Source organism: Hevea brasiliensis, chromosome 15 (assembly GCF_030052815.1).
Source record: "Hevea brasiliensis isolate MT/VB/25A 57/8 chromosome 15, ASM3005281v1, whole genome shotgun sequence".
NCBI classification, from domain to species: Eukaryota; Viridiplantae; Streptophyta; class Magnoliopsida; order Malpighiales; family Euphorbiaceae; genus Hevea; species Hevea brasiliensis.
The window spans coordinates 65,055,095-65,080,147 of NC_079507.1; the positions used below are offsets into that span (position 1 = coordinate 65,055,095).

The window sequence follows — 25,053 nt, forward strand, 5'->3', positions numbered from 1 at the left end:
AAATTGGTATATTAGTCTATGCTATGCTTAGCTATACAGCAGCGTGTACATTGATGAAATGACATAACCAAGGTCTCCATCCGTCGTCGGTCGAGTTATCAATGTCTTCAAACCATCTAGTTTGTCAGGGATCGATGCTAGTTATGAAGCTTCTCTAGCTTTTTTATATTTTGAGGGATTGATTCATTGGAGAAACTGAATTTCAGGAGCAGAATGCGGAGGTTCTTGAGGTGTCCTATGAAATGGGGAATCTTTCCAACAAAATTATTGTATCCAATTTTCAGTACAACCAAATTTTGAAGCTTTTCAAAACTTGGAAAAGACCCTTCAAAACGATTGCAAGTTAGGTCCCAGTAGCTTGACTCTTGGCATTTTCAAGAACTGCAGGAATTGAACTGTTCAAGTTGTTTTGTGCAAGTTTCAGAAGACTCAGAGCTGTACAATTTCCTAAACTGCTAGGGAGAGCTCCTGAGAGGCTGTTGTTGGATAGATCTAGGAGCATTAATGCATTATTTTCCTGACCGAAAGAAACTGGTACTAAAAATTACCTAGAACAAAGATTGAATCCACCAAGAAGAAAAAGTAATGAAAGCAGAAAGGATTGAAATTTAAGTCCAGTTCTCAATCGCAGGCTCAGCCTGGTAGTGTGTACTAGGAGTGTTCATGAGTCGGTTTGTGTATTTTTTTTGGCCTCCAATCCAACTTATATCAGTTATTATAGGTTTATATTCTAAACTGACTATAAACTGACCAATCCGATATTTGGTCTCAATGAATTAGGGTCTGTTTAGTTTAACTGTTGAATACAACTGATAACTATTAACTGATAGTTGTTACTTTTAGCTGATAACTAATAGCTATTAGCTGATGATAGCTGATTTATATTTAGGTGTTTGGTAAAACTATATTTAGCTGTTGCTGTTAATATGTAAAATGACTAATAATGACATATGTCATATAATTTATATTATTATTGAAATAAAAATAAATTTATAAATTTATTATATTATATTATTTATTTTATTATTAAATTAAATATATATTTTTTAATTTGATATATTATATTATTTATTATATTATCAAAATAAATATATAATTACCAATTTAATATATTATATCATTTATTTTATTATTGAAATAAATATATAATTATTGATTTATTATATTATATTACTTATTTTATTATTGAAATAAGAAAATAATTAAATTCTTTAAAAAAATTAAATAACTTTAAAATTATAATTATAAAATAATAAAGTAATTATTATTATTGATTAAAAAACTTATAGCCAATTTTAAGTTTTTAGATGTAAAAAATATATTTTTTATAATAAATAAGTGTTTTATAATTTATGTTATTAATAAAAAAATATTTTAATAAGATTATGTTAATTAAGATGTTAAGATTATAAATAAAAAAAGTATTAATAATATTAATTTTTGAATTACGTGAAAAAAAATAATATGATCTAAATAAAAAATAAAATTAAATTAGTTATCAGTCGATGAAAAATAACTCTAAAAACAAAATCAATACAAACTGTAACTAATGAATATTATATCAGTTTTTCATTACTATCCGCTTTATGTTTTAAAATTCATTAAATATTATAATTCACCTATTTAAATATCTATTAGTTATCAGTTACACTCAATCCATTGTTCAATTTAAAATTCTTTTCAGCCATGCATTTTGCTTTGGTACCAATTGAGAACATTTTAAACTCACTATAAACTGACCAATCCAATACTTTGGTCTTAATGAATTAGTCGGTCAGTTTAAAATTCTATCCAGCCATACGGTTTGCTTTGGTGCCAATTGAGAATATAAAAAAAATTTATAGTTAAAAATTATATTAATTAACTATTAAAAATTCATGCTAATAAAACATTAAAATAATAATTATTAAAAATTTAAATGAACAAATATAATAATCAAAAGTTATAATTTATAACAAAAAAATTTAAATATCAAATAAATTTACAGCTTTTTTATTTGACAGAGGAATTGATTGCTTTTTCCTTTAGATGAATCAATCATTTAACAATCATGAAAAGCTTCTTTAACAGCAAAATAGACAGACAGAAAAGACTACAAACCCGTGCAATGGATTCTACTGAAGGAATGCCAAGCAAATCAGTTATGAAATTTAATCGATGCACCACATTTTCTCCAGGAAACAAGGGTTTCCTTGTTAAAAACTTAGCAAGTATACATCGTATGTATGTAATGTAGGAACTCTTGTGAGTATGCCATAGAAGGGAGCAGGAACCCCGATGTGGGCCTGCAGAAAGTTAGAGGATAGATTCGAAAGATGAGTCGAGAAATTGGGAATGAAAGATGAGTACTATGAGAGTAGAGAAATAGATCTACTATTTGAGTTGTCAACATGGAGTGAATGGGTGAATAGCTGTTGGATATGGATACTCATCAATTGACCAACAAAGGAATTCTGATTGGTTTAAATAAGTCAACTTAAACCGAGATAGATTTGAAAAATGAGATTAGAGAAATTATGAATGAAAGATAGGTGCTATGAAAGTAGAGAAATGAATCTAGGAATGGCAATAGGTTAAATTTTTATGAGTATTCGATTCGATTGAATCTTAATAGACGAGTTTAAGTAATGTATAATCGGGTTTGAGATAGATTAAGATTTAAAATTTAATACTTGTTATGGATTCGGATCGAGTTAGGATTTACATGTTGGGTATCCGTTACTCAAACTCATTTATATAAATGTTTAATTAAATATAAAATATATATTTTTATAATAATATTTATAAATTTTTATATATTTTATTTTATATAAAATAAAATTAAAATATTTTATGAAATTATTAAATTTTTAAAATAAAAATTATTAATAAAAATTATTTTTTATATAAATTATTAATTAAAATATATAAAATTAAATGAGTTCAGATATTTATCGGGTCATAATAATCGTGGTCAGAATGATTTCAAGTAATTGAGAATAAATTTTAATCGAATTTGATTTGAATTCGAGTTCAGATATGATGATTTTAATGGGTGTCCTTTCCGTTGTCATCCTTAAATAAATCTATTATTTGAGTTGTCAATATGGAGCGAACGGGATATAGATACTCACCAACCAACCGACAAAGGAATTTTGGTTAATTTAAATAGATTAACCTAATCCAATCCAATGAATCAACTTAAAATATTAATCGAATTATTCGGTTTATTTGATTTTAACCATATTTTGAACAGCCCTATTATGTAAATCTCTTAATTTGAGCTAGGTTCCAAGTTCAAAATCCCCTAATGCTATATTTCTAAAGATAAGCGTATTTGGAATATGGACGTGGAAAGCATTATTTCTCTTACATCTAGCGCATTTACATGTGCTTTAGTTGGAAAACAATACTTTCTTGTGCAAAAGCATCCTCATTTGCTTCCACCAATCTCACTTGGGATGCTTCCAGTTCTCACTTTGGGTCACCTGATACGTCTCATCCTGTGCTTTGAAGCAATTTTCAACTGGTGGCTTGAGATGATGACTGGGGTATCAAATATGGTAGCTCTATTGTTGTTGTTCCTTCTTCTTATTGCAATAGGAGCAAGAATTTCTGCAATGACAAGGCATTGTGTTTGTACGACAAGATAACTCTGCTTCTGTCTTTGGCATTTTATGTCGTTGGAATCGTATGATAAATTCCGGGTACATTAAAATTTATCTGTTATGATTACGTCATCAAATGAATTTTAATTATATTAAATTAATTATAACTGAATTATGACCGACCGCAGGTGAGCAGTTCTCTAGAGTCTCCAGAACCACCTAAAACACTTTGCGACGCCACGTGTCTATGTCGTCCCTCTCGCAAAAACCCTAAACCCTTTCGATATCAAACGCGCAAACCCGCAAACCCTCGCCTCCTCCGAAACACTACACACATAAACCAAAAACTATCTTTCTCTCTCCCCGCTGCCAATGGCCAGCCCAGTAACAATGACGAAGCTATTCAAAAACTGCAAGTCTCTTCCTATCCATCTCCTCCGTGGCTCCAGTAGCATCCCAATGGAAACCAAGATTGTTGGCAAGATACCGAGCCCTATCTCTGTCCAGTATTTCCTCGGGAGTCAGCCTAATCTTGGCTCTGTTCATCATGGTACTATTAATGGCATCAACACGCTTCTGCTGTCGAGATTTCATGGCTCTAAAGGTTACGGTCGGAGGAAATATCCAACCGACGACGACGACGACGACGATGACGATGATGATTTAGTTGGAGAGGATATTGTTGACGACTATGAGAATGATAATAATGAGTTTGATTTTGATGATGATGATGATGATGATGATGATGCTCCTGCTCAGAAACGAAACAAATGAATGTAAGATTTGGAATGCTTGACCAGTTGTTTTCCGTTTTAGACGAGATGACTATCATTTTTCTTGAAGTGATTTATTTTTCTTTCTTTAATGGTATTCTTGATAGCATGTGATGATCACCATCATGGAAATGATAGTTCCCGGCATCCAACGGCTATAACTAAGAATTGCTTTATTGATTATTTTATGATAAATTATTATAGATATATATGTCATGATTGGCGGAAAAAGAAATCATGTGAAAATCTCGTTAGCTTCATGGGCGAGTGGTTTTTTTTTTTAAAGAAAATTTTTTTTTCAAGTTTTGTAGTTTTAATAGATAATCTATTTTTAATCCAACCGAATAAATAATCTTAATATAATGTGTGAAAACTAATCCTTAATATTAAAAAAATAATGTGAAAATGTCTCTTTAATTATTAATATTTACAAATTTCATAGTCTGTATGTTACATGTGTTGCCATAATGCTCTTCTCTTATTTAGAAAATTGAGAGGATAAAAAAATAAAAATTGTGGTTCATGTAAAAATATTTTGACAACAAATTGGACATGAAAGATTGTTAACCAAAAAAAAAAATTATCAGTACAACTCATGGGTGAAAAATTAAATTTAGCTTTGACTCTCCATTTGTAGCTTTAAGCTATTTGGATTGTTGTTTGATGATTTGAGGGACGTTTAATAATACCAATATTTTTTTTATTAAATAATAATACCAACATTCAACCAATATATTATGTTTATTTTAATTATATTTACAGATTGTATTATTAATTTAAAATTAAAATTATATTATATTGTGATAAAGAAATATTTTTAACAGACACATAATTAATTATTAAAATTATTTTTTATATAAAAAAATCTTCTACTGGTATTTTAAAAAACATCTAATAAAATATCTTTAATTATTTTATCCAGCCTGTGTGTTGACCAATCAATAACATTTTTCTTTTTTTAATTTTTGTTCAGGAAGCGTGATAATACATTTTAAACGGTGACTTTTCAATGGCTGTAGAGGACAGGCTAGTGGGCGGAGTTAAGGGGCAGATTTCTTCAAGTTTGTTAGGAACCATTATTATACTGTTAGTGCCCAAGATTAGCCAACCTGTAACTAATATAATACTTCATCTTTATTAGTCCCACTTTCTATTTTTAGCGTTTCATATATCAGTTTCACTTTTGATTTTGGTAAGTTTGTTTTTTTTCTTAAGATTACTATATTATCTTTGTATTAAAGGCTAATTATACATTTAATGTTATTATGATATCTAGATGGTGAAGAATTTTTAAACTTAATTCATTAATGCTGAAATTAGAAATTTACATTTTCTCTCTTAAAATCTTATCTGCATCTCTCCCTCCGTAATCCTTTAATCTTTTTTTTTTTTTTTCTTCAATTCTAGCATTAATTAGAATTTCAAACTTACTCATGCAGCAAATGGAGTATTAATGCATCCCAATTTTTCCTAAGTTAATGATGTTGTTTAGGAAGAAACATGTAAAAATAGTTAGTTAAACTAACATAACTAAAAACTCTTAAACTGTATGAAATTGGGACTAGAATATTGGGATGGAGGGAGTAATTAAAACAGACTTCACAGGGTAAAATATCACAATCTTAATACATCAGCACTCTGGCAGCACAGCAGAGCCTCACCCAGAACTCACCAGGTCAACAGCTAATACAAAAGCGAAAAATTCAAGCAAGTGTCTCAATAAGTTCTGTTGAATTGAATCCCACTAAACTAAGTTTCATGTAAACTTCTGAGAATCTCACCGCTTTGAAAATACTCCAGAATTCAGCAACAATCTAAGAATAGACATAATTCAGCAAGAAATAGAATCCGCAACATCTTATCGCCATGAAACTCCATAGTTGGCTACCTCTCTTCATTTGCTTCGTCTCAAATATTTCAGCTATCACCTGCTGTCTTGACAATGAAAGAGCAGCCCTGTTAAGTTTTAAATCCCATTTGACAGACCCTTCAAATCGGCTGTCCTCATGGAAAGGCCGAGACTGCTGCAGTTGGCATGGAATTCGTTGCTCCAACACACTCCATATCGTCTCAGTTGACCTCCGGAACCCTAATCCGACAAGCTTCATAATTAATATGAATTCTGAACTGGTTTCCATTTCCAACTCCACATCTTCTGCACTCACTGGCCCCATCTCTTCTTCTCTTTTCACCCTTGCTCACGTCCGTTACCTTGATCTTAGCTTTAATAACTTCCAGTTTTCAAGAATACCCACTGGAATCACAAACCTTACTCAGCTAACTTACCTAAATCTATCAAATTCTATGTTTAGTGATTCCATTACAACCCAACTTGGCAACCTTACATCTCTAAGATGGTTGGATCTTTCGTGTTCTTCGCCGGTGACTGATTTTTCTTCCATTTCATATAACTTATCTTCTCAACTGACAGTGCAGGCTGGTGTCGATTATACTTACATCCCTGGTGGATATCTTTCTTCTTCGAATTTGGATTGGTTGCAGGGGCTGCGCAATCTCAGGGAACTATTTTTGACCGGTGTTGATCTATCAGAGGCTTCCAAGTTACTTCAATGGGCTAATCCTATATCGGATCTTTTCAATCTTAGATTGCTTTGGTTGTCTAATTGCAAAATTCTGGGGAAGGTTCCTGTAGATCAGCTTCTCAACCTCACTCAATTGTCTGTGCTGGTAATGGATTTCAACTCTTTTACATCCCAAATTCCGGTTCATTTAGTGAACATGACCTCTCTTCTAGCCCTTGATCTCACTACCTCAAACCTGGAAGGTACAATCCCTTACCTTCCACAACTGAAGGAACTTTATGCGGGTAAGACTAGTCTTACAATTGATTTGAAGTCAATGTTTGCAGTCCCATGGCCTCAGTTAGAAATTTTAGACATCAGGTCTGCACAAGTTATTGGTTCTATTCCACCTTCATTTGCCAATACAACTTCATTGCTCAGTTTCGTAGCCTATAATTGCTTTATAGAGGGCAGCTTACCTTCTTCCATGACCAACCTTTCCAGGCTAGAAAGATTGCAGCTTGACTTCAACAGGCTAGCAGGTCAAATTCCAGCGACAATATCCAACTTGAAAAGCCTTGAATTGCTCTCTTTGATGCAAAATTCTTTAGAAGGAACAATCCCAGATTCAATTTGTAATATTTCCTCTCTCCAGTATCTTGCATTGGCAAGTAACAATCTCTCTGGAAAATTACCTGATTGTATTACCAATATGCCCAAACTTCAGGTCTTATTTCTTAGTTTGAACTCTTTCACTGGAACAATTCAGTCATTGACCTCCTTCTTTAAGAGCTCCAATCCATATATTTTAGGTCTGGGATATAATAAGCTAACTGTTAAATTAGACCAGCAGCTTTTTCCTCCCAGCTTCCAGCCTCAAATCTTGGACCTAAGTTCGTGTAACATTACTGGTAAGATCCCAGATTTCTTATCCAATCAGACCCAACTTGCATTCTTATCTTTGGCACATAACAACTTGTTAGGAGCAATTCCATCCCGGTTGTTCAATCTACCAAAGCTCAGTTACTTAGATCTCTCTTTTAACAGCCTACAAGGATTTCTGCCAACAAAAATTCAGATGAACTCATTTTTTGGTCCAACAACTTTGAATTTAGCAAGCAATCTTCTTGAAGGCCCTGTCCCTTTCCTACTTGAGAACATAGATGCCATCAATTTGTCTGGAAACAATTTCACTGGCTTCATACCACCACAGATAGGACTTGGGAATGCAAGATTCATATCATTATCGGGTAATAAACTTTCTGGTCAGATACCATTTTCTTTCTGTCAAGAAAATAATGCATTAATGCTCCTAGATCTATCCAACAACAGCCTCTCAGGAGCTCTCCCTGTCATTTTAGGAAATTGTACATCTCTCAGTTTTCTGAACATTGCACAGAACAACTTGAGCAGTTCAATTCCTGCAGTTCTAGAAAATGCCAAAAGTCTGAGCTACTTGGACCTAACTGGCAATCATTTTGAAGGGTCTTTTCCAAGTTTTGAAAAGCTTCAAAATCTTGTTGTACTGAAAATGGGATACAATAATTTTGTTGGAAAGATCCCCCAATTCATCGGAGACCTCAAGAACCTCCGCATTCTTGTCCTGAGGTCCAATTTCTTCAATGAATCAATCCCTCAAGATATAAACAAGCTTTGGAAGCTTCAAATCATGGACTTTTCAGACAACAAACTCTCTGGCAGCATCCCTGAGAAACTAGATGGTTTGAAGACATTAATAACTCGACCGACAGATGGAGACCTTCTTGGTTATGTCATTTCATCAATGTATGCCGGTGTAAAGCTAAGCATGGCATACAAAGGACTGATATACCAATTTAATGTGATCAGGACATACCACAGTGGAATAGATTTCTCCCTGAATGCTTTGACAGGAAATATTCCTCAAGAAATGAGCTTTTTGAAAGGGCTTGCAATGCTTAACCTCTCACATAATGCTCTCTCTGGGGAGATCCCGAGTAACATAGGAGATATGAGTGGCTTGCAGTCGCTGGATCTTAGTTTCAACGAATTGACTGCAGGAATCCCAGAATCCATAAATCTTTTGGACTCCCTTGGCATCATGAACTTGTCCTACAACAACTTGAGTGGCAGGATTCCACCAGGGACAAAGTTTGACACATTGTATGAGGATGGTTGGGCCTATGTAGGGAACAAGTATTTGTGTGGTGCACCTGATGCCATTATAAATTGCAATATCAACGATGGCTCATCTGAGCAAGAACCTGCAAGTGAAGAGGATGCCAGTGAAAAATGGTTGTTCATTGGAATTGTGGCAGTTGGCTATGTTGTTGGTTTCTGGGGACATTTTGGGGTTCTGAAATTGTTGAAAAAGCGATGGAGAGAGCGGTATTGGATGGCTATTGATAAGATGGCATCAAGAATTACTAAATCCAGTTAAGAAAGAAAAAGTAATCTATCGTTATGCATCACCATTTTGTACCAATTTATGATTGTACCAGCTGATGTGATTAGCATTACGAAATTAGTGATCTTATTCTCTATATCATATTCCATTATTAAAATGTGCAAGATTTTAATGAATTGAAATAAAATTAATAATTGCAGACTATTGTTAATAAAGAAAATGGAGGATGAATTTAGGGAATTGAGACTATTGTCGATCAGCAAGAGGAGAAGAATGAACTTCTGATAAAGTTAAATCCAGCAGAAAATTGAGCCTCTTCAACATCGAAGGTCTTAGTTTTACGTTTTCCTAAGGACAACCAAAATCTTTAATTTTAAGCTGTTTGTGAGTACTAAACGAATTTCGCAGGACAAAAAATTGTTGGTGTGTTCTGCTAAATTTTCTTGGTTATAGTTGCTCATTTTGCAAAAGGTGTGACAATGGAATATTATAAATTTATAATCAGCTTTTAAATGAGATAGAACAACTACCAAAAGATTTGAGAAACTGAAATTGCAGAACTTGTTTTCTTGAGATGGCTAATGCTTGAGTTCATGAGAATTCATGAACAAGAGCAACAAATTGAGGAGAAGAAAGAATATTTGAGATTTTAATATCTAATAGATACCCATACAAGCAAGATTTTTCAGAATGCAAAAATCTTCTTTATAATATGGAGAGTAAATCTTACATAACTGTGAGAAATAATGCATACGAATGTGTACACACCTGTTATATGATTTCACTAAAATTAATTAAATTAAATAAAAATAAATTATTCAAGTTATTTGCCCTAGCTATGAAGGTGATAAGTGATTTAGATGTGGAGTTTTGTTCTATGTTTATATTGCAATGCAAGCAATATTTTTACCAAAAAAAGAAGAAAAAGAAGGTGATAGGTATTTTAATTATATAAATTAAGATGTTTATAACTCATTACAAGTTACCTCTTGACCCATAAAACCATAGCTAAATTAGAACTAATTAATTGAGTTTTATAATTAACAATAAAAGATTAAACTAAGTGATATTATTCTATTAAATTTTTGGAAAAATTTATAACTCTATAAAATAATAAAGTTAAATACTTTTAAAATTAATCAATACAATTCTTTTATTAAAATTAATCATTACCTATCTGCTCAAGGAAAAAAAAAAGAACCTCCCCTTTGCCTAGTTTCATTGGAGGAGGCAAAGAAATATAAAAAATAATTATTCGCCATTAAACACTAATAATTAAACGTCTATTTGGGTGAATGATTCAGATTTTTTTTTAATCATTAAATTAAGAGTATTTAATAAAACGTAATTTTTAAATCAATTTTTTAATTATAATTTTAATCAATTTAGCAAACTCAAATCAAAATATATGCAAAAACTTGCATAATTACCTTATTAAGAAAAAAATATTTTTTTTTGTTTTAAAAGATTATTAATTTTTTCACAAGAGTTATATAATTATTGTTTAATAAATACAAGGCATTATACCTGCCCGTTTCCCTTTGTCTCGGTTTCAGGGCAAGCCACTAGTTAATATTCTAGGGAAACCCATGATTCAGGTACTTATTTGTTTCATTTTCTCTTATTTCATTTTAAATCTTTATAAAAATTTTGATATGAGATCAATTTTCCCTTTTGTGTTTTTTTGTTTAGTTAGAAGTTGAAGTTGAATGATTGGATGCAAAATCTGGAATGGGTTTTGCTTTTTTGGATTGTTAAGTGATGAGCAATCATCAATTAACATTTTTTTGGAGGTCCAATGGTTGTGCTAAACAATGTTGGGCAATTGTTAATTAGCTGTGAAACGCTACCCATTGAGGTATTGGAGTCTCTCCAGGGCTGATCTCGAGTTCGAGCCAAAAAAAAAAGGCAATTAAATGCTTCATTATATATATATATATATATATATATATATATATAATCGTTTGTCAAATTCATATTCTGCCAATGGGCCTTGTGCGAGGTCTTTGAACCTGCATGTTTGTCAATAGATCTTTTCTCTTGGAGGATCTGTTGATCCTCATCCGGATGAATCAACACTTCCTGTGGTTAAGTTCACTAACATGGTTATATATTAAGTTGATCCATTGAGTTGATCCATTGTGGGAACCATGATTTCACTTCAAGAAGTAAAAGAATCCTGTGTGCATTTTGGACACATAGACGATTGTGCACTTCCTTTTTTTAGATTATTTATTCCTATTTGTGGGTATATTAATCTCATTAATTTGTTTGGAACCTCATGAATAAGTAATTGATTTAATTTTTAGATAAATCTACTATACATAAATTAATTCTATGGAAAGTGCTGAGAGATCTACTATAAACTCAGTTGCTAGTGGATTTTTTGTTTGGTATATCTGTATTAGGACCTAGAATTTCAATATTCTATGTTCGGAGAGAAAAGATGGAGAGCATTAGCAAGGAGAGGAAGTTAAAACAGAGAAATAGTACCAATTCATTTGAAAATTCCGTTAATATTTTATGTAATTTGTACTTTGTTACAGGTTAATGAATTCCGTAAAATTAACAATGTCAAAATTGTAAATGAATTTCTTAATAGCTTCCCAACATAACACATGGAATTATAAATTAATTCCGTAAATTTTATGTTCCAACATGTAATTTATAGGATTACAAACTAATTTAATAAAATTAAATTTTATACTCCAAACATCTAATGTACAGAATTACTAATGAATTTATAATATTCTATGAAATTCTTTTGTTTCCAACAGTGTTAGTAGTATAATTGCATAATCATCCTGTGACATGCATGGATAAGATAATAAATGGGCTATGATGTATGTTTTCTGATGCATTTTGTTGATGATCTGCAGAGAACTTGGGAAAGAGCGAAATTGGCAACTACATTGGATCACATAGGTAAATTAAATTTCCTGAGATTCTTCTAATTTTATTTGGAAATGATGCTGAGATTTTCTGCTTAGTTTGAGCAATATCTTTAGAAATGCATTTAACTGCATACATTGATTGTAGCAAAAATCCATAAATGCTACTTATGTTCAATATATTAGGTTACATCACAATGCATCTAGATGTCATGTAGAGAAGTGTGAATTTGTGAATTTGGTTCAGGGAGCCCCACAAAAAAAGTTGATTATCATTTATGGGTTGGACTTGTTCATCCAACTTGCTTAGTACTAGAAGTTCTTCATTTCTCCATTCGTTGGGAAAAGAAAAGATATACTAACATGAAAAAAAAAGGCAGTAATGCAAACAAAATCAATGATAGACTTTGTGAGATGAATAGTATTCCCTTTTTATGAGCTGTAGCCTGTGGTAGTATTCAACATGGAGTTCTTGCTCAAGTTTTTGTTTTAAAGTATTTTAGTAGTTAATTTTCTTATCCTTGCACCACCTCCTTTTTCTAGAGAGGGGTGAGAAGGGGGTGGTGGGGTTGGTGGGGCTTGTTGGCAGGTTTGGGGCCTGTGGAGTAGGATTTTAGATGGGGCAATGAAAAATGTTGAAGGCATCATTTGTAGTTGTAGGGCTGCATTATTATATTGACCACATATTTGATATAATATATGTTCATTTAGCATAGTGATTACTCTTTGTGTGTCCTTGTTTTGTGTGTGTGTGTGTGCATGTGCATACTTGTCTTTCATGTTTGTGACATCTCATTCGTATTTTGTGATTGATATAGTTGTGGCAACGGATGATGAAAAGATTGCTGAATGTTGTTGAGGATTTGGGGCAGATGTGATAATGACTTCAGAATCTTGTCGAAATGGTAAGGTCACTTGGTCAATTTTAAGTGTAAGATTTAATTTGGTATTGATTTGCTGATTGTTAAAATCTGTATTAGTATACAGGTGCGGAAAGATGCAATGAAGCACTTGGAAAGCTAGAATATAAATATGATGTTGTTGTCAATATTCAGGGGGATGAGCCTCTCATTGAACCTGAGATAATAGATGGAATTGTTAAAGCACTGCAGGTAAATTTGTTCACTGTTCTACTCATGTACCTCTCATGAAATGTGACTGTTACATCATCATATGAACAAATTCAAGCTGATCCTTTATTTTTTAATTTTAATATTTGAACAAATGCCTCTTTTGCACATCATGAACTATCCTGTTACATTCAATTATAATACTGAAGAAAAGGAACATTTTGTATCGCTATACATCCGGTTCCTAATTTATTGACATTTATCTCATTGTGAAGCTTTCCATTTATTTAATTCACTGGTTGTTGAAATTTGCATAAGGTGCAGACATCCCCAAATGCAGTATTTAGCACTGCTGTAACATCTTTAAAGCCAGAAGATGCATTCAATCCCAACAGAGTGAAATGTGTGGTGGATAATCTAGGTTAGGCTATCTATTTTTCGAGAGGACTCATTCCTTATAACAAGTGAGTTTCCTAATATTGATAAATAGGTGGTTTTGCTTGCTGTTTTTTTCTCTTCTGTGGTTTTTTCGCATTTATTGGGCTGCTTGATAGATTTATTTGCCAACTTGATACAGATGAGGGAAAGTCAACCCACAGTTTCCATATTTGCTTCATCTTGGAATTCAGGTATGAAGACGGCATGTATTCCTGATTGTTGTTTTCTTCCTCCGTTTGATGGTCAGAAGTCTCTGAGAGTTTGTGTGTGTTTGCTTGTTCTTTTTTTTGGTTATCTTATGAATTACTGACTGTATTTTCTGATCAGAGCTACAATGCAAAGTTTCTAAAAATATATCCTGAACTTCAACCTACTCCATTGCAACTTGAAGAGGATCTGGAGCAGCTTAAATTCCTTGAGAATGGTTATAAAATGAAGGCATAGTGAATTTCACCTGCCACTCTGTTTTCCTTTGGCTGGATTTATGCTAAACTGCTATCATAATATTTTTTTGACATTGCTGTAGTTTCTATCACAATTGAAATTTGTATTTCTTTTTGAAGAGAACTTGGAATGTCCTCTCTCTCTCTCTCTGACTTTCTCAATGCTGATGCTGATGGCTTGAGATGTTGGCTGGATAGTTGGGGGAGCTCAGCTGGAGTTACTAAGAAGATAAGGATGGAGAGAGAGAGGTTCTCTGGAACTTTGGCTGTTATTAATCTTTTCTGTAGTTTTGTTTTTGTAGTTTATTGCAATCTATTTGGAAACAGCAAAGAGTGAATGAATTTTCTCTAGACCATTGCATTGCTAGATTTGTTACTTATCCATTGTTAGTTTGATCAATTTGTTTTGGATAAGGTACATATTTTCACTTCATGGGATTATAGTTATCTATCAGTACTGACAACTTGTAAATTGGATTCCCAAACACACAAACCCCCCCCCCCCCCCCTTCCCTAAAATCATAGATAAGGTTGATGGTATTTGCTAGCTGAAATATTCAGATACTATAATGTGCAACCCAAATGTTTTTGCAGGTGATAAAGGTTGACCATGAGGCACATGGTGTTCACACTCCAGAAGATGTTGAAAAGATAGAAACTTTGGTGCGAGAGCGGAATTTGTCCTAGTTCTTCCAATTCAAACTGGACCATTGATTTTAAATGGGATCAGATGACATGTTGCTTCCTATATTGAATCCAGGAGAAAGTGGAATAGCTGGTATTAGTTTTTCGAACACACCCCCACCTCCTTCCTTTCTTTAATTTTTTTTCTTTTTTTGGGTATCATTTTATATAGTCTAATAGCATTAAGATGGTTGGAGTATTGTGAACTAGTATGTAAAATTTTGCATATTTTTTATGAATGGCTGCGCTTGCACTTGATGATATATGATTTTTATATGCACCAATTTGTTTTATACTGATGGACCTTTCAAGTGCAATGACTGAATCCACCTTCTGATCATCTCTGTTTCTGGGGTAAAGCAGACGTTTTAAGGAGAGGTCTATGCCACTATCATAGATATGAACCGTATCATACTGATAGATGAAGCTTTTGTAAACCATGGTAAGTTCCACAGAAGCATACATAACTGAAATGACGAACCCAAGAAGGTATCCATCAGTGGGTCGATTTCTCAACATCCCCAAACCATCTAGCCTTTCAGGGATGGAACCATTGAGTTTGTTGTTTGAAAAGTCAATAATTTGCAGCTTCCCCAGCTTGTTTATCTCTTCGGGGATTGATCCATTGAAGAAATTAGATTCTAAAAGAAGAACATGGAGGTTCTGGAAGTCACCAACAAAATGGGGGATCTTTCCAGAAAATGCATTGTTTCCCATCTTTAATACCTCCAAACTTTCAAGATTTTCAATGAAACTCGAAAAAGGCCTTTAAACTGATTCCCTGTTAGGTCTAGGTAACTGAGATTTTTGGCCTTCTCTAATCCTACAGGAATGCTACCACTGAAGTTGTTCTGCCCAATGTTTATAAAGACTAGAGAAGTGCAATGTCCCAGACTGCTAGGCAGAGCACCTGAGAGACTGTTGTTGGATAAATCCAAGAGCATCAAAGAATTCTTTTTGAGACAAAAAGTGTCTGGAATCTGACCAAACAGCTTGTTGCCTGATAATCTTAAGTATCTTGCACTTCCAAGCCCTAATTGTGGTGGCATGTACCCTGTGAAATTGTTGTTAGACAAGTCCATGATATCCATATTCTCAAGCTTGGAAGGAATAGGTCCCTGAAGCTGATTGTTTGCTAAATTCAATGTATTGGGTCCATAAAATGAGCTTAGCTGAATGTAGGGTGGGAGATATCCTTGTATTTTGTTGAAAGAGAGATCCAAGTGATTGAGAAGTGGTAAGTTGAACAGCCACTGAGGAATTGTTCCTGACAATTCATTCTGTGCCAAGTATAATTCTGTAAGTTGGGTGAGATTAGATAGGAAGTCTGGGATCCGACCATCTATGTTACAATCACTCAAGTCCAAGATTTTAGGCTGGAAGTTTGTTGGAAATGGCTTGTGGTCTAATCTCACTGTTAGATTATTATATCCGAGGCCCAGGAGACTTGGCGTCATGCCTTGGACGAAGGATGCCAAAGACTCAACTGTTCCACTGATAGAGTTTAATCTAACATCCAAGTACCAAAGATTGGAAAGGCGGCCAATGCATTCAGGCAATGTTTCGGAAACAGAGTTTCTCAACAAAGAAAGAAACCAGAGAGAAGAAAGATTACAGATTGAATTTGGGATTGATCCTTCTAAAGAATGTTCTATCAATGAAAGCACACCAAGGCTTTTCAAGTTGGATATAGTCGGTGGAATGTGTCCTACTAAGTTGTTTGCATCAAGGTGCAATGCTTCTAACCTTGAAAGGTTTGTGAGGGAAGGAGGTATGGAGCCCTGAATTGAACAGCTGCAAGCTATGAAACTGACCAATGAAGTCATATTAGCAAATGAAGGTGGAATGGGTCCAATAACATCCGTAGAGCGAATATCTCAAGTTTCTAAATGAGCCCATGGGACTGAGAACGTTGATTTTAGATCAATCCTGAGGTCAGTGTTACCTACATATAGTTCTCTCAGTTGTGGAAGGTAAGGGATTGTTCTTTGAAGGTTTGAGCTGCTAAGATCAAAGACTGAAATTGAGGTCAGATTTGCAAGTTTAACTGCGATTTGGGATGTAAAAGGATTGGAATCTAGTCGTAGTACAGAGAGGTGAGTAAGGTTGATAAATTGATCTATAGGTAGTGTGCCTGAGATTTTGCAATTGGACAACTGAAGGAACCTGAGATTTGAGAGTTGTAATAAAGGCTTAGTCCAATGGGAGGACTTAGGAGCCTCTGACAGATCAATACCAGTAAGTATTAACACCCTGAGATTGCCTAGCCCTCGTAGCCAATCCAAATTTGATGATGAAAGATGGCTGCCATGGTAGTAACTGTATTCAGGTGGAAGATGCACCGGGGTTGAAGATGGTAAATTGTAGGAAATATGTGAAAAGTCAAATTCCACGGGTGAAGAAGAAGAAAGATCCAAACATCTCAGAGATGTAAGGTTGGTAAATTGGATGGTAATGAAGTCAATGAACATAACATTTGACAGGTTCAAGTAAGTCAGGTGAGTAAGGTTAGCTATGCCAGGGGGAATTCTTGAAAAGCTGAAGTTGTTAAAGCTAAGATCAAGATGACGGAGGTGAGCAAGAGTGAAAAGAGAAGAAGAGAGGATACCTTGGAGAGCAGTGGATGTGGAATTGGAAATGGGAACCAGTTGTGAGCTGAGATTAAGCATGAAGCTTGTTGGATTAGGATTCCTGAGGTCAACAGCAATAACATGGAGTTGAATCAGAACAAGAAATTCCATGCCAGCTGCAACAATTTCGACCATGCCAAGAAGACAATCGATTCGATGGGTCTTTGAGATAGGATTTAAAACTTACAAGTGCAGCTCTTTCATTATGATAGCAAGAGGTAGTAGCTAAAATATTAGAGACAACGAGAAGGAACAACAAGGGCACAACAGTACGGAGTTTCATGGAAATGACAAGTCCTGACAGTAGCTGCATTCTTTTTTGCTCTTAAAGGGCATTGTAAATGTTGGCTTGAATCCTTAAACCTCAACTGGCAAAAATATATAATCAAGATTTCCATTTGAAATCACCCTTTTTTTTTATTCATTGGCAAATAAATGACTTAGGATACAGAAGGTTTACACCAGTTGTGATTGAGTGGCTTTGTGAATTTCAGCAGGATCTTGCTGTCTGGGAATTAGTTCTGACAAGTGTTATGGATTACTTCACCAAGGCTGATCTGTTGCTTTCTCTACAGGTCAGCCATTATAGTTTTCTTGCTTTTCTTTCCATGTAGGTTGGACTAACAATTCAACAAGACAGCTGGAATTCAAAACATCTTAGGTTAATTCTGTCAGTCAAAAAATTTATAAAATTGCTTGCACCAGCTCAGAATTTGTTTTTAACTTGTCATTTGCGGGCACGTTGTGCGAGTATTTAAATTTTTTAAATCATTATTATATAATATTATAAAGTGTTATATTATTTTTTATTATATTTTAATTATTTATATTTATTAATTCTACACAATTATTTATTCAGATAATGTTAATTATTATTTAAAAAAATTAACCAAACAATGAATAACACTTTAATTTGATATTGAAAATTTTTATATAATTTTTTACTGTTAAATTATTGCTCAAAAATGTATAAAGTGAATATTTATACATTATCTACATTATCTAATTTGATTAATAATTTTGTCTTAATATATGCGTATTAATTACTATTAATAATAAAAATATAACTAAAAACGAAAACAAAATGAATTAGAAGTTTAAGTGTACTACTTTTCATAATTCCATTGTGATAATTTCTTATTAATTAATTATAAAAACATAATCATTTGTAGGTTTTAAAATTTTTAGATTATTATTTTGTAAAATTAAAGAATGTCACTTTATTTTTTTTATACTTTAATTATTATATTTATTTATTTCATATAATTATTCAAGCAAAAATAATATATATATATATATATATATATATATATATATATATATATATATATATATATATATATATATATATATATATAACATTAGTTTATTAGATAGTGTTAGTTTTAGTTTATTGTTATGAATAATACTTTAAATTGATTTTTATAATCTTTTTATATAATCTTTTAGCTATGATAAAGTGTTTATTTTCCCCAAATTTTTTAGTTTTAGTATGAATAGTCTGTATTTAATCAAACCGAGTAAATAATCTTAATATAATATGTGAAGCTAATCCATAAATCACAAAAATATATGAAAATGGTCTTTTTAATTATTTATATTTACAAATTTCTTATTTGAACCTATATGTTACATTTAGTGTCATAATGCTCCTCTCTTGTTTAGAAAATTGAGAGAGAGAGAAAAAAAAAAAAAAACTAGAATGGAAAAAAAATTGTGGTTTATGTATATGTAAATATATAAAACATTAATGCAATTAAAAATTTTCCTGTCAAAGAATTCTGGGAAAAATCTATTCCACTGTGGTATATCCTGACCACATTAAATTGGTATATTAGTCTATGCTATGCTTAGCTATACAGCAGCGTGTACATTGATGAAATGACATAACCAAGGTCTCCATCCGTCGTCGGTCGAGTTATCAATGTCTTCAAACCATCTAGTTTGTCAGGGATCGATGCTAGTTATGAAGCTTCTCTAGCTTTTTTATATTTTGAGGGATTGATTCATTGGAGAAACTGAATTTCAGGAGCAGAATGCGGAGGTTCTTGAGGTGTCCTATGAAATGGGGAATCTTTCCAACAAAATTATTGTATCCAATTTTCAGTACAACCAAATTTTGAAGCTTTTCAAAACTTGGAAAAGACCCTTCAAAACGATTGCAAGTTAGGTCCCAGTAGCTTGACTCTTGGCATTTTCAAGAACTGCAGGAATTGAACTGTTCAAGTTGTTTTGTGCAAGTTTCAGAAGACTCAGAGCTGTACAATTTCCTAAACTGCTAGGGAGAGCTCCTGAGAGGCTGTTGTTGGATAGATCTAGGAGCATTAATGCATTATTTTCCTGACCGAAAGAAACTGGTACTAAAAATTACCTAGAACAAAGATTGAATCCACCAAGAAGAAAAAGTAATGAAAGCAGAAAGGATTGAAATTTAAGTCCAGTTCTCAATCGCAGGCTCAGCCTGGTAGTGTGTACTAGGAGTGTTCATGAGTCGGTTTGTGTATTTTTTTTGGCCTCCAATCCAACTTATATCAGTTATTATAGGTTTATATTCTAAACTGACTATAAACTGACCAATCCGATATTTGGTCTCAATGAATTAGGGTCTGTTTAGTTTAACTGTTGAATACAACTGATAACTATTAACTGATAGTTGTTACTTTTAGCTGATAACTAATAGCTATTAGCTGATGATAGCTGATTTATATTTAGGTGTTTGGTAAAACTATATTTAGCTGTTGCTGTTAATATGTAAAATGACTAATAATGACATATGTCATATAATTTATATTATTATTGAAATAAAAATAAATTTATAAATTTATTATATTATATTATTTATTTTATTATTAAATTAAATATATATTTTTTAATTTGATATATTATATTATTTATTATATTATCAAAATAAATATATAATTACCAATTTAATATATTATATCATTTATTTTATTATTGAAATAAATATATAATTATTGATTTATTATATTATATTACTTATTTTATTATTGAAATAAGAAAATAATTAAATTCTTTAAAAAAATTAAATAACTTTAAAATTATAATTATAAAATAATAAAGTAATTATTATTATTGATTAAAAAACTTATAGCCAATTTTAAGTTTTTAGATGTAAAAAATATATTTTTTATAATAAATAAGTGTTTTATAATTTATGTTATTAATAAAAAAATATTTTAATAAGATTATGTTAATTAAGATGTTAAGATTATAAATAAAAAAAGTATTAATAATATTAATTTTTGAATTACGTGAAAAAAAATAATATGATCTAAATAAAAAATAAAATTAAATTAGTTATCAGTCGATGAAAAATAACTCTAAAAACAAAATCAATACAAACTGTAACTAATGAATATTATATCAGTTTTTCATTACTATCCGCTTTATGTTTTAAAATTCATTAAATATTATAATTCACCTATTTAAATATCTATTAGTTATCAGTTACACTCAATCCATTGTTCAATTTAAAATTCTTTTCAGCCATGCATTTTGCTTTGGTACCAATTGAGAACATTTTAAACTCACTATAAACTGACCAATCCAATACTTTGGTCTTAATGAATTAGTCGGTCAGTTTAAAATTCTATCCAGCCATACGGTTTGCTTTGGTGCCAATTGAGAATATAAAAAAAATTTATAGTTAAAAATTATATTAATTAACTATTAAAAATTCATGCTAATAAAACATTAAAATAATAATTATTAAAAATTTAAATGAACAAATATAATAATCAAAAGTTATAATTTATAACAAAAAAATTTAAATATCAAATAAATTTACAGCTTTTTTATTTGACAGAGGAATTGATTGCTTTTTCCTTTAGATGAATCAATCATTTAACAATCATGAAAAGCTTCTTTAACAGCAAAATAGACAGACAGAAAAAGACTACAAACCCGTGCAATGGATTCTACTGAAGGAATGCCAAGCAAATCAGTTATGAAATTTAATCGATGCACCACATTTTCTCCAGGAAACAAGGGTTTCCTTGTTAAAAACTTAGCAAGTATACATCGTATGTATGTAATGTAGGAACTCTTGTGAGTATGCCATAGAAGGGAGCAGGAACCCCGATGTGGGCCTGCAGAAAGTTAGAGGATAGATTCGAAAGATGAGTCGAGAAATTGGGAATGAAAGATGAGTACTATGAGAGTAGAGAAATAGATCTACTATTTGAGTTGTCAACATGGAGTGAATGGGTGAATAGCTGTTGGATATGGATACTCATCAATTGACCAACAAAGGAATTCTGATTGGTTTAAATAAGTCAACTTAAACCGAGATAGATTTGAAAAATGAGATTAGAGAAATTATGAATGAAAGATAGGTGCTATGAAAGTAGAGAAATGAATCTAGGAATGGCAATAGGTTAAATTTTTATGAGTATTCGATTCGATTGAATCTTAATAGGACGAGTTTAAGTAATGTATAATCGGGTTTGAGATAGATTAAGATTTAAAATTTAATACTTGTTATGGATTCGGATCGAGTTAGGATTTACATGTTGGGTATCCGTTACTCAAACTCATTTATATAAATGTTTAATTAAATATAAAATATATATTTTTATAATAATATTTATAAATTTTTATATATTTTATTTTATATAAAATAAAATTAAAATATTTTATGGAATTATTAAATTTTTAAAATAAAAATTATTAATAAAAATTATTTTTTATATAAATTATTAATTAAAATATATAAAATTAAATGAGTTCAGATATTTATCGGGTCATAATAATCGTGGTCAGAATGATTTCAAGTAATTGAGAATAAATTTTAATCGAATTTGATTTGAATTCGAGTTCAGATATGGTGATTTTAATGGGTGTCCTTTCCGTTGTCATCCTTAAATAAATCTATTATTTGAGTTGTCAATATGGAGCGAACGGGATATAGATACTCACCAACCAACCGACAAAGGAATTTTGGTTAATTTAAATAGATTAACCTAATCCAATCCAATGAATCAACTTAAAATATTAATCGAATTATTCGGTTTATTTGATTTTAACCATATTTTGAACAGCCCTATTATGTAAATCTCTTAATTTGAGCTAGGTTCCAAGTTCAAAATCCCCTAATGCTATATTTCTAAAGATAAGCGTATTTGGAATATGGACGTGGAAAGCATTATTTCTCTTACATCTAGCGCATTTACATGTGCTTTAGTTGGAAAACAATACTTTCTTGTGCAAAAGCATCCTCATTTGCTTCCACCAATCTCACTTGGGATGCTTCCAGTTCTCACTTTGGGTCACCTGATACGTCTCATCCTGTGCTTTGAAGCAATTTTCAACTGGTGGCTTGAGATGATGACTGGGGTATCAAATATGGTAGCTCTATTGTTGTTGTTCCTTCTTCTTATTGCAATAGGAGCAAGAATTTCTGCAATGACAAGGCATTGTGTTTGTACGACAAGATAACTCTGCTTCTGTCTTTGGCATTTTATGTCGTTGGAATCGTATGATAAATTCCGGGTACATTAAAATTTATCTGTTATGATTACGTCATCAAATGAATTTTAATTATATTAAATTAATTATAACTGAATTATGACCGACCGCAGGTGAGCAGTTCTCTAGAGTCTCCAGAACCACCTAAAACACTTTGCGACGCCACGTGTCTATGTCGTCCCTCTCGCAAAAACCCTAAACCCTTTCGATATCAAACGCGCAAACCCGCAAACCCTCGCCTCCTCCGAAACACTACACACATAAACCAAAAACTATCTTTCTCTCTCCCCGCTGCCAATGGCCAGCCCAGTAACAATGACGAAGCTATTCAAAACTGCAAGTCTCTTCCTATCCATCTCCTCCGTGGCTCCAGTAGCATCCCAATGGAAACCAAGATTGTTGGCAAGATACCGAGCCCTATCTCTGTCCAGTATTTCCTCGAGTCAGCCTAATCTTGGCTCTGTTCATCATGGTACTATTAATGGCATCAACACGCTTCTGCTGTCGAGATTTCATGGCTCTAAAGGTTACGGTCGGAGGAAATATCCAACCGACGACGACGACGACGACGATGACGATGATGATTTAGTTGGAGAGGATATTGTTGACGACTATGAGAATGATAATAATGAGTTTGATTTTGATGATGATGATGATGATGATGATGCTCCTGCTCAGAAACGAAACAAATGAATGTAAGATTTGGAATGCTTGACCAGTTGTTTTCCGTTTTAGACGAGATGACTATCATTTTTCTTGAAGTGATTTATTTTTCTTTCTTTAATGGTATTCTTGATAGCATGTGATGATCACCATCATGGAAATGATAGTTCCCGGCATCCAACGGCTATAACTAAGAATTGCTTTATTGATTATTTTATGATAAATTATTATAGATATATATGTCATGATTGGCGGAAAAAGAAATCATGTGAAAATCTCGTTAGCTTCATGGGCGAGTGGTTTTTTTTTTTAAAGAAAATTTTTTTTTCAAGTTTTGTAGTTTTAATAGATAATCTATTTTTAATCCAACCGAATAAATAATCTTAATATAATGTGTGAAAACTAATCCTTAATATTAAAAAAATAATGTGAAAATGTCTCTTTAATTATTAATATTTACAAATTTCATAGTCTGTATGTTACATGTGTTGCCATAATGCTCATCTCTTATTTAGAAAATTGAGAGGATAAAAAAATAAAAATTGTGGTTCATGTAAAAATATTTTGACAACAAATTGGACATGAAAGATTGTTAACCAAAAAAAAAAAAAAAAATTATCAGTACAACTCATGGGTGAAAAATTAAATTTAGCTTTGACTCTCCATTTGTGGCTTTAAGCTATTTGGATTGCTTGATGATTTGAGGGACGTTTAATAATACCAATATTTTTTTTATTAAATAATAATACCAACATTCAACCAATATATTATGTTTATTTTAATTATATTTACAGATTGTATTATTAATTTAAAATTAAAATTATATTATATTGTGATAAAGAAATATTTTTAACAGACACATAATTAATTATTAAAATTATTTTTTATATAAAAAAATCTTCTACTGGTATTTTAAAAAACATCTAATAAAATATCTTTAATTATTTTATCCAGCCTGTGTGTTGACCAATCAATAACATTTTTCTTTTTTTAATTTTTGTTCAGGAAGCGTGATAATACATTTTAAACGGTGACTTTTCAATGGCTGTAGAGGACAGGCTAGTGGGCGGAGTTAAGGGGCAGATTTCTTCAAGTTTGTTAGGAACCATTATTATACTGTTAGTGCCCAAGATTAGCCAACCTGTAACTAATATAATACTTCATCTTTATTAGTCCCACTTTCTATTTTTAGCGTTTCATATATCAGTTTCACTTTTGATTTTGGTAAGTTTGTTTTTTTTCTTAAGATTACTATATTATCTTTGTATTAAAGGCTAATTATACATTTAATGTTATTATGATATCTAGATGGTGAAGAATTTTTAAACTTAATTCATTAATGCTGAAATTAGAAATTTACATTTTCTCTCTTAAAATCTTATCTGCATTTCTCCCTCCGTAATCCTTTAATCTTTTTTTTTTTCTTCAATTCTAGCATTAATTAGAATTTCAAACTTACTCATGCAGCAAATGGAGTAT

At 31.9% G+C, this 25,053-nt stretch overlaps 3 protein-coding genes and 2 pseudogenes across 3 annotated transcripts; 4 read left to right on the forward strand and 1 right to left on the reverse strand.

The window, feature by feature from the left end:
- The first annotated feature begins 3,823 nt into the window (after window positions 1–3,823).
- Window positions 3,824–5,687, forward strand: LOC131169171 (protein BFR2-like). Its single transcript, XM_058136977.1, has 2 exons — window positions 3,824–4,363; window positions 5,334–5,687. Exon 1 carries the CDS (start codon window positions 3,960–3,962, stop codon window positions 4,359–4,361), a length of 402 nt encoding a protein of 133 aa, XP_057992960.1. The 5' UTR covers window positions 3,824–3,959; the 3' UTR covers window positions 4,362–4,363; window positions 5,334–5,687.
- A 296-nt stretch (window positions 5,688–5,983) lies between these two features.
- LOC131173981 (receptor-like protein 12) lies at window positions 5,984–9,472 on the forward strand. The gene has a single exon (XM_058136950.1). It carries the CDS (start codon window positions 6,227–6,229, stop codon window positions 9,299–9,301), a length of 3,075 nt encoding a protein of 1,024 aa, XP_057992933.1. The 5' UTR covers window positions 5,984–6,226; the 3' UTR covers window positions 9,302–9,472.
- A 508-nt stretch (window positions 9,473–9,980) lies between these two features.
- On the forward strand, window positions 9,981–14,111 carry LOC131174093 (3-deoxy-manno-octulosonate cytidylyltransferase, mitochondrial-like; annotated as a pseudogene).
- An 842-nt stretch (window positions 14,112–14,953) lies between these two features.
- On the reverse strand, window positions 14,954–17,707 carry LOC131174094 (LRR receptor-like serine/threonine-protein kinase RGI5; annotated as a pseudogene).
- A 5,346-nt stretch (window positions 17,708–23,053) lies between these two features.
- On the forward strand, window positions 23,054–24,933 carry LOC110636120 (eisosome protein SEG2). Its single transcript, XM_021785675.2, has 2 exons — window positions 23,054–23,606; window positions 24,580–24,933. Exon 1 carries the CDS (start codon window positions 23,209–23,211, stop codon window positions 23,602–23,604), a length of 396 nt encoding a protein of 131 aa, XP_021641367.2. The 5' UTR covers window positions 23,054–23,208; the 3' UTR covers window positions 23,605–23,606; window positions 24,580–24,933.
- The last annotated feature ends 120 nt before the right edge of the window (window positions 24,934–25,053 follow it).

What these genes read in the sequence shown, in the direction of transcription:
- LOC131173981 (XM_058136950.1), top strand. Translation starts at nt 6,227, where the DNA reads ATGAAACTCCATAGTTGGCTACCTCTCTTCATTTGCTTCGTCTCAAAT.
- LOC131169171 (XM_058136977.1), top strand. Translation starts at nt 3,960, where the DNA reads ATGGCCAGCCCAGTAACAATGACGAAGCTATTCAAAAACTGCAAGTCT.
- LOC110636120 (XM_021785675.2), top strand. Translation starts at nt 23,209, where the DNA reads ATGGCCAGCCCAGTAACAATGACGAAGCTATTCAAAACTGCAAGTCTC.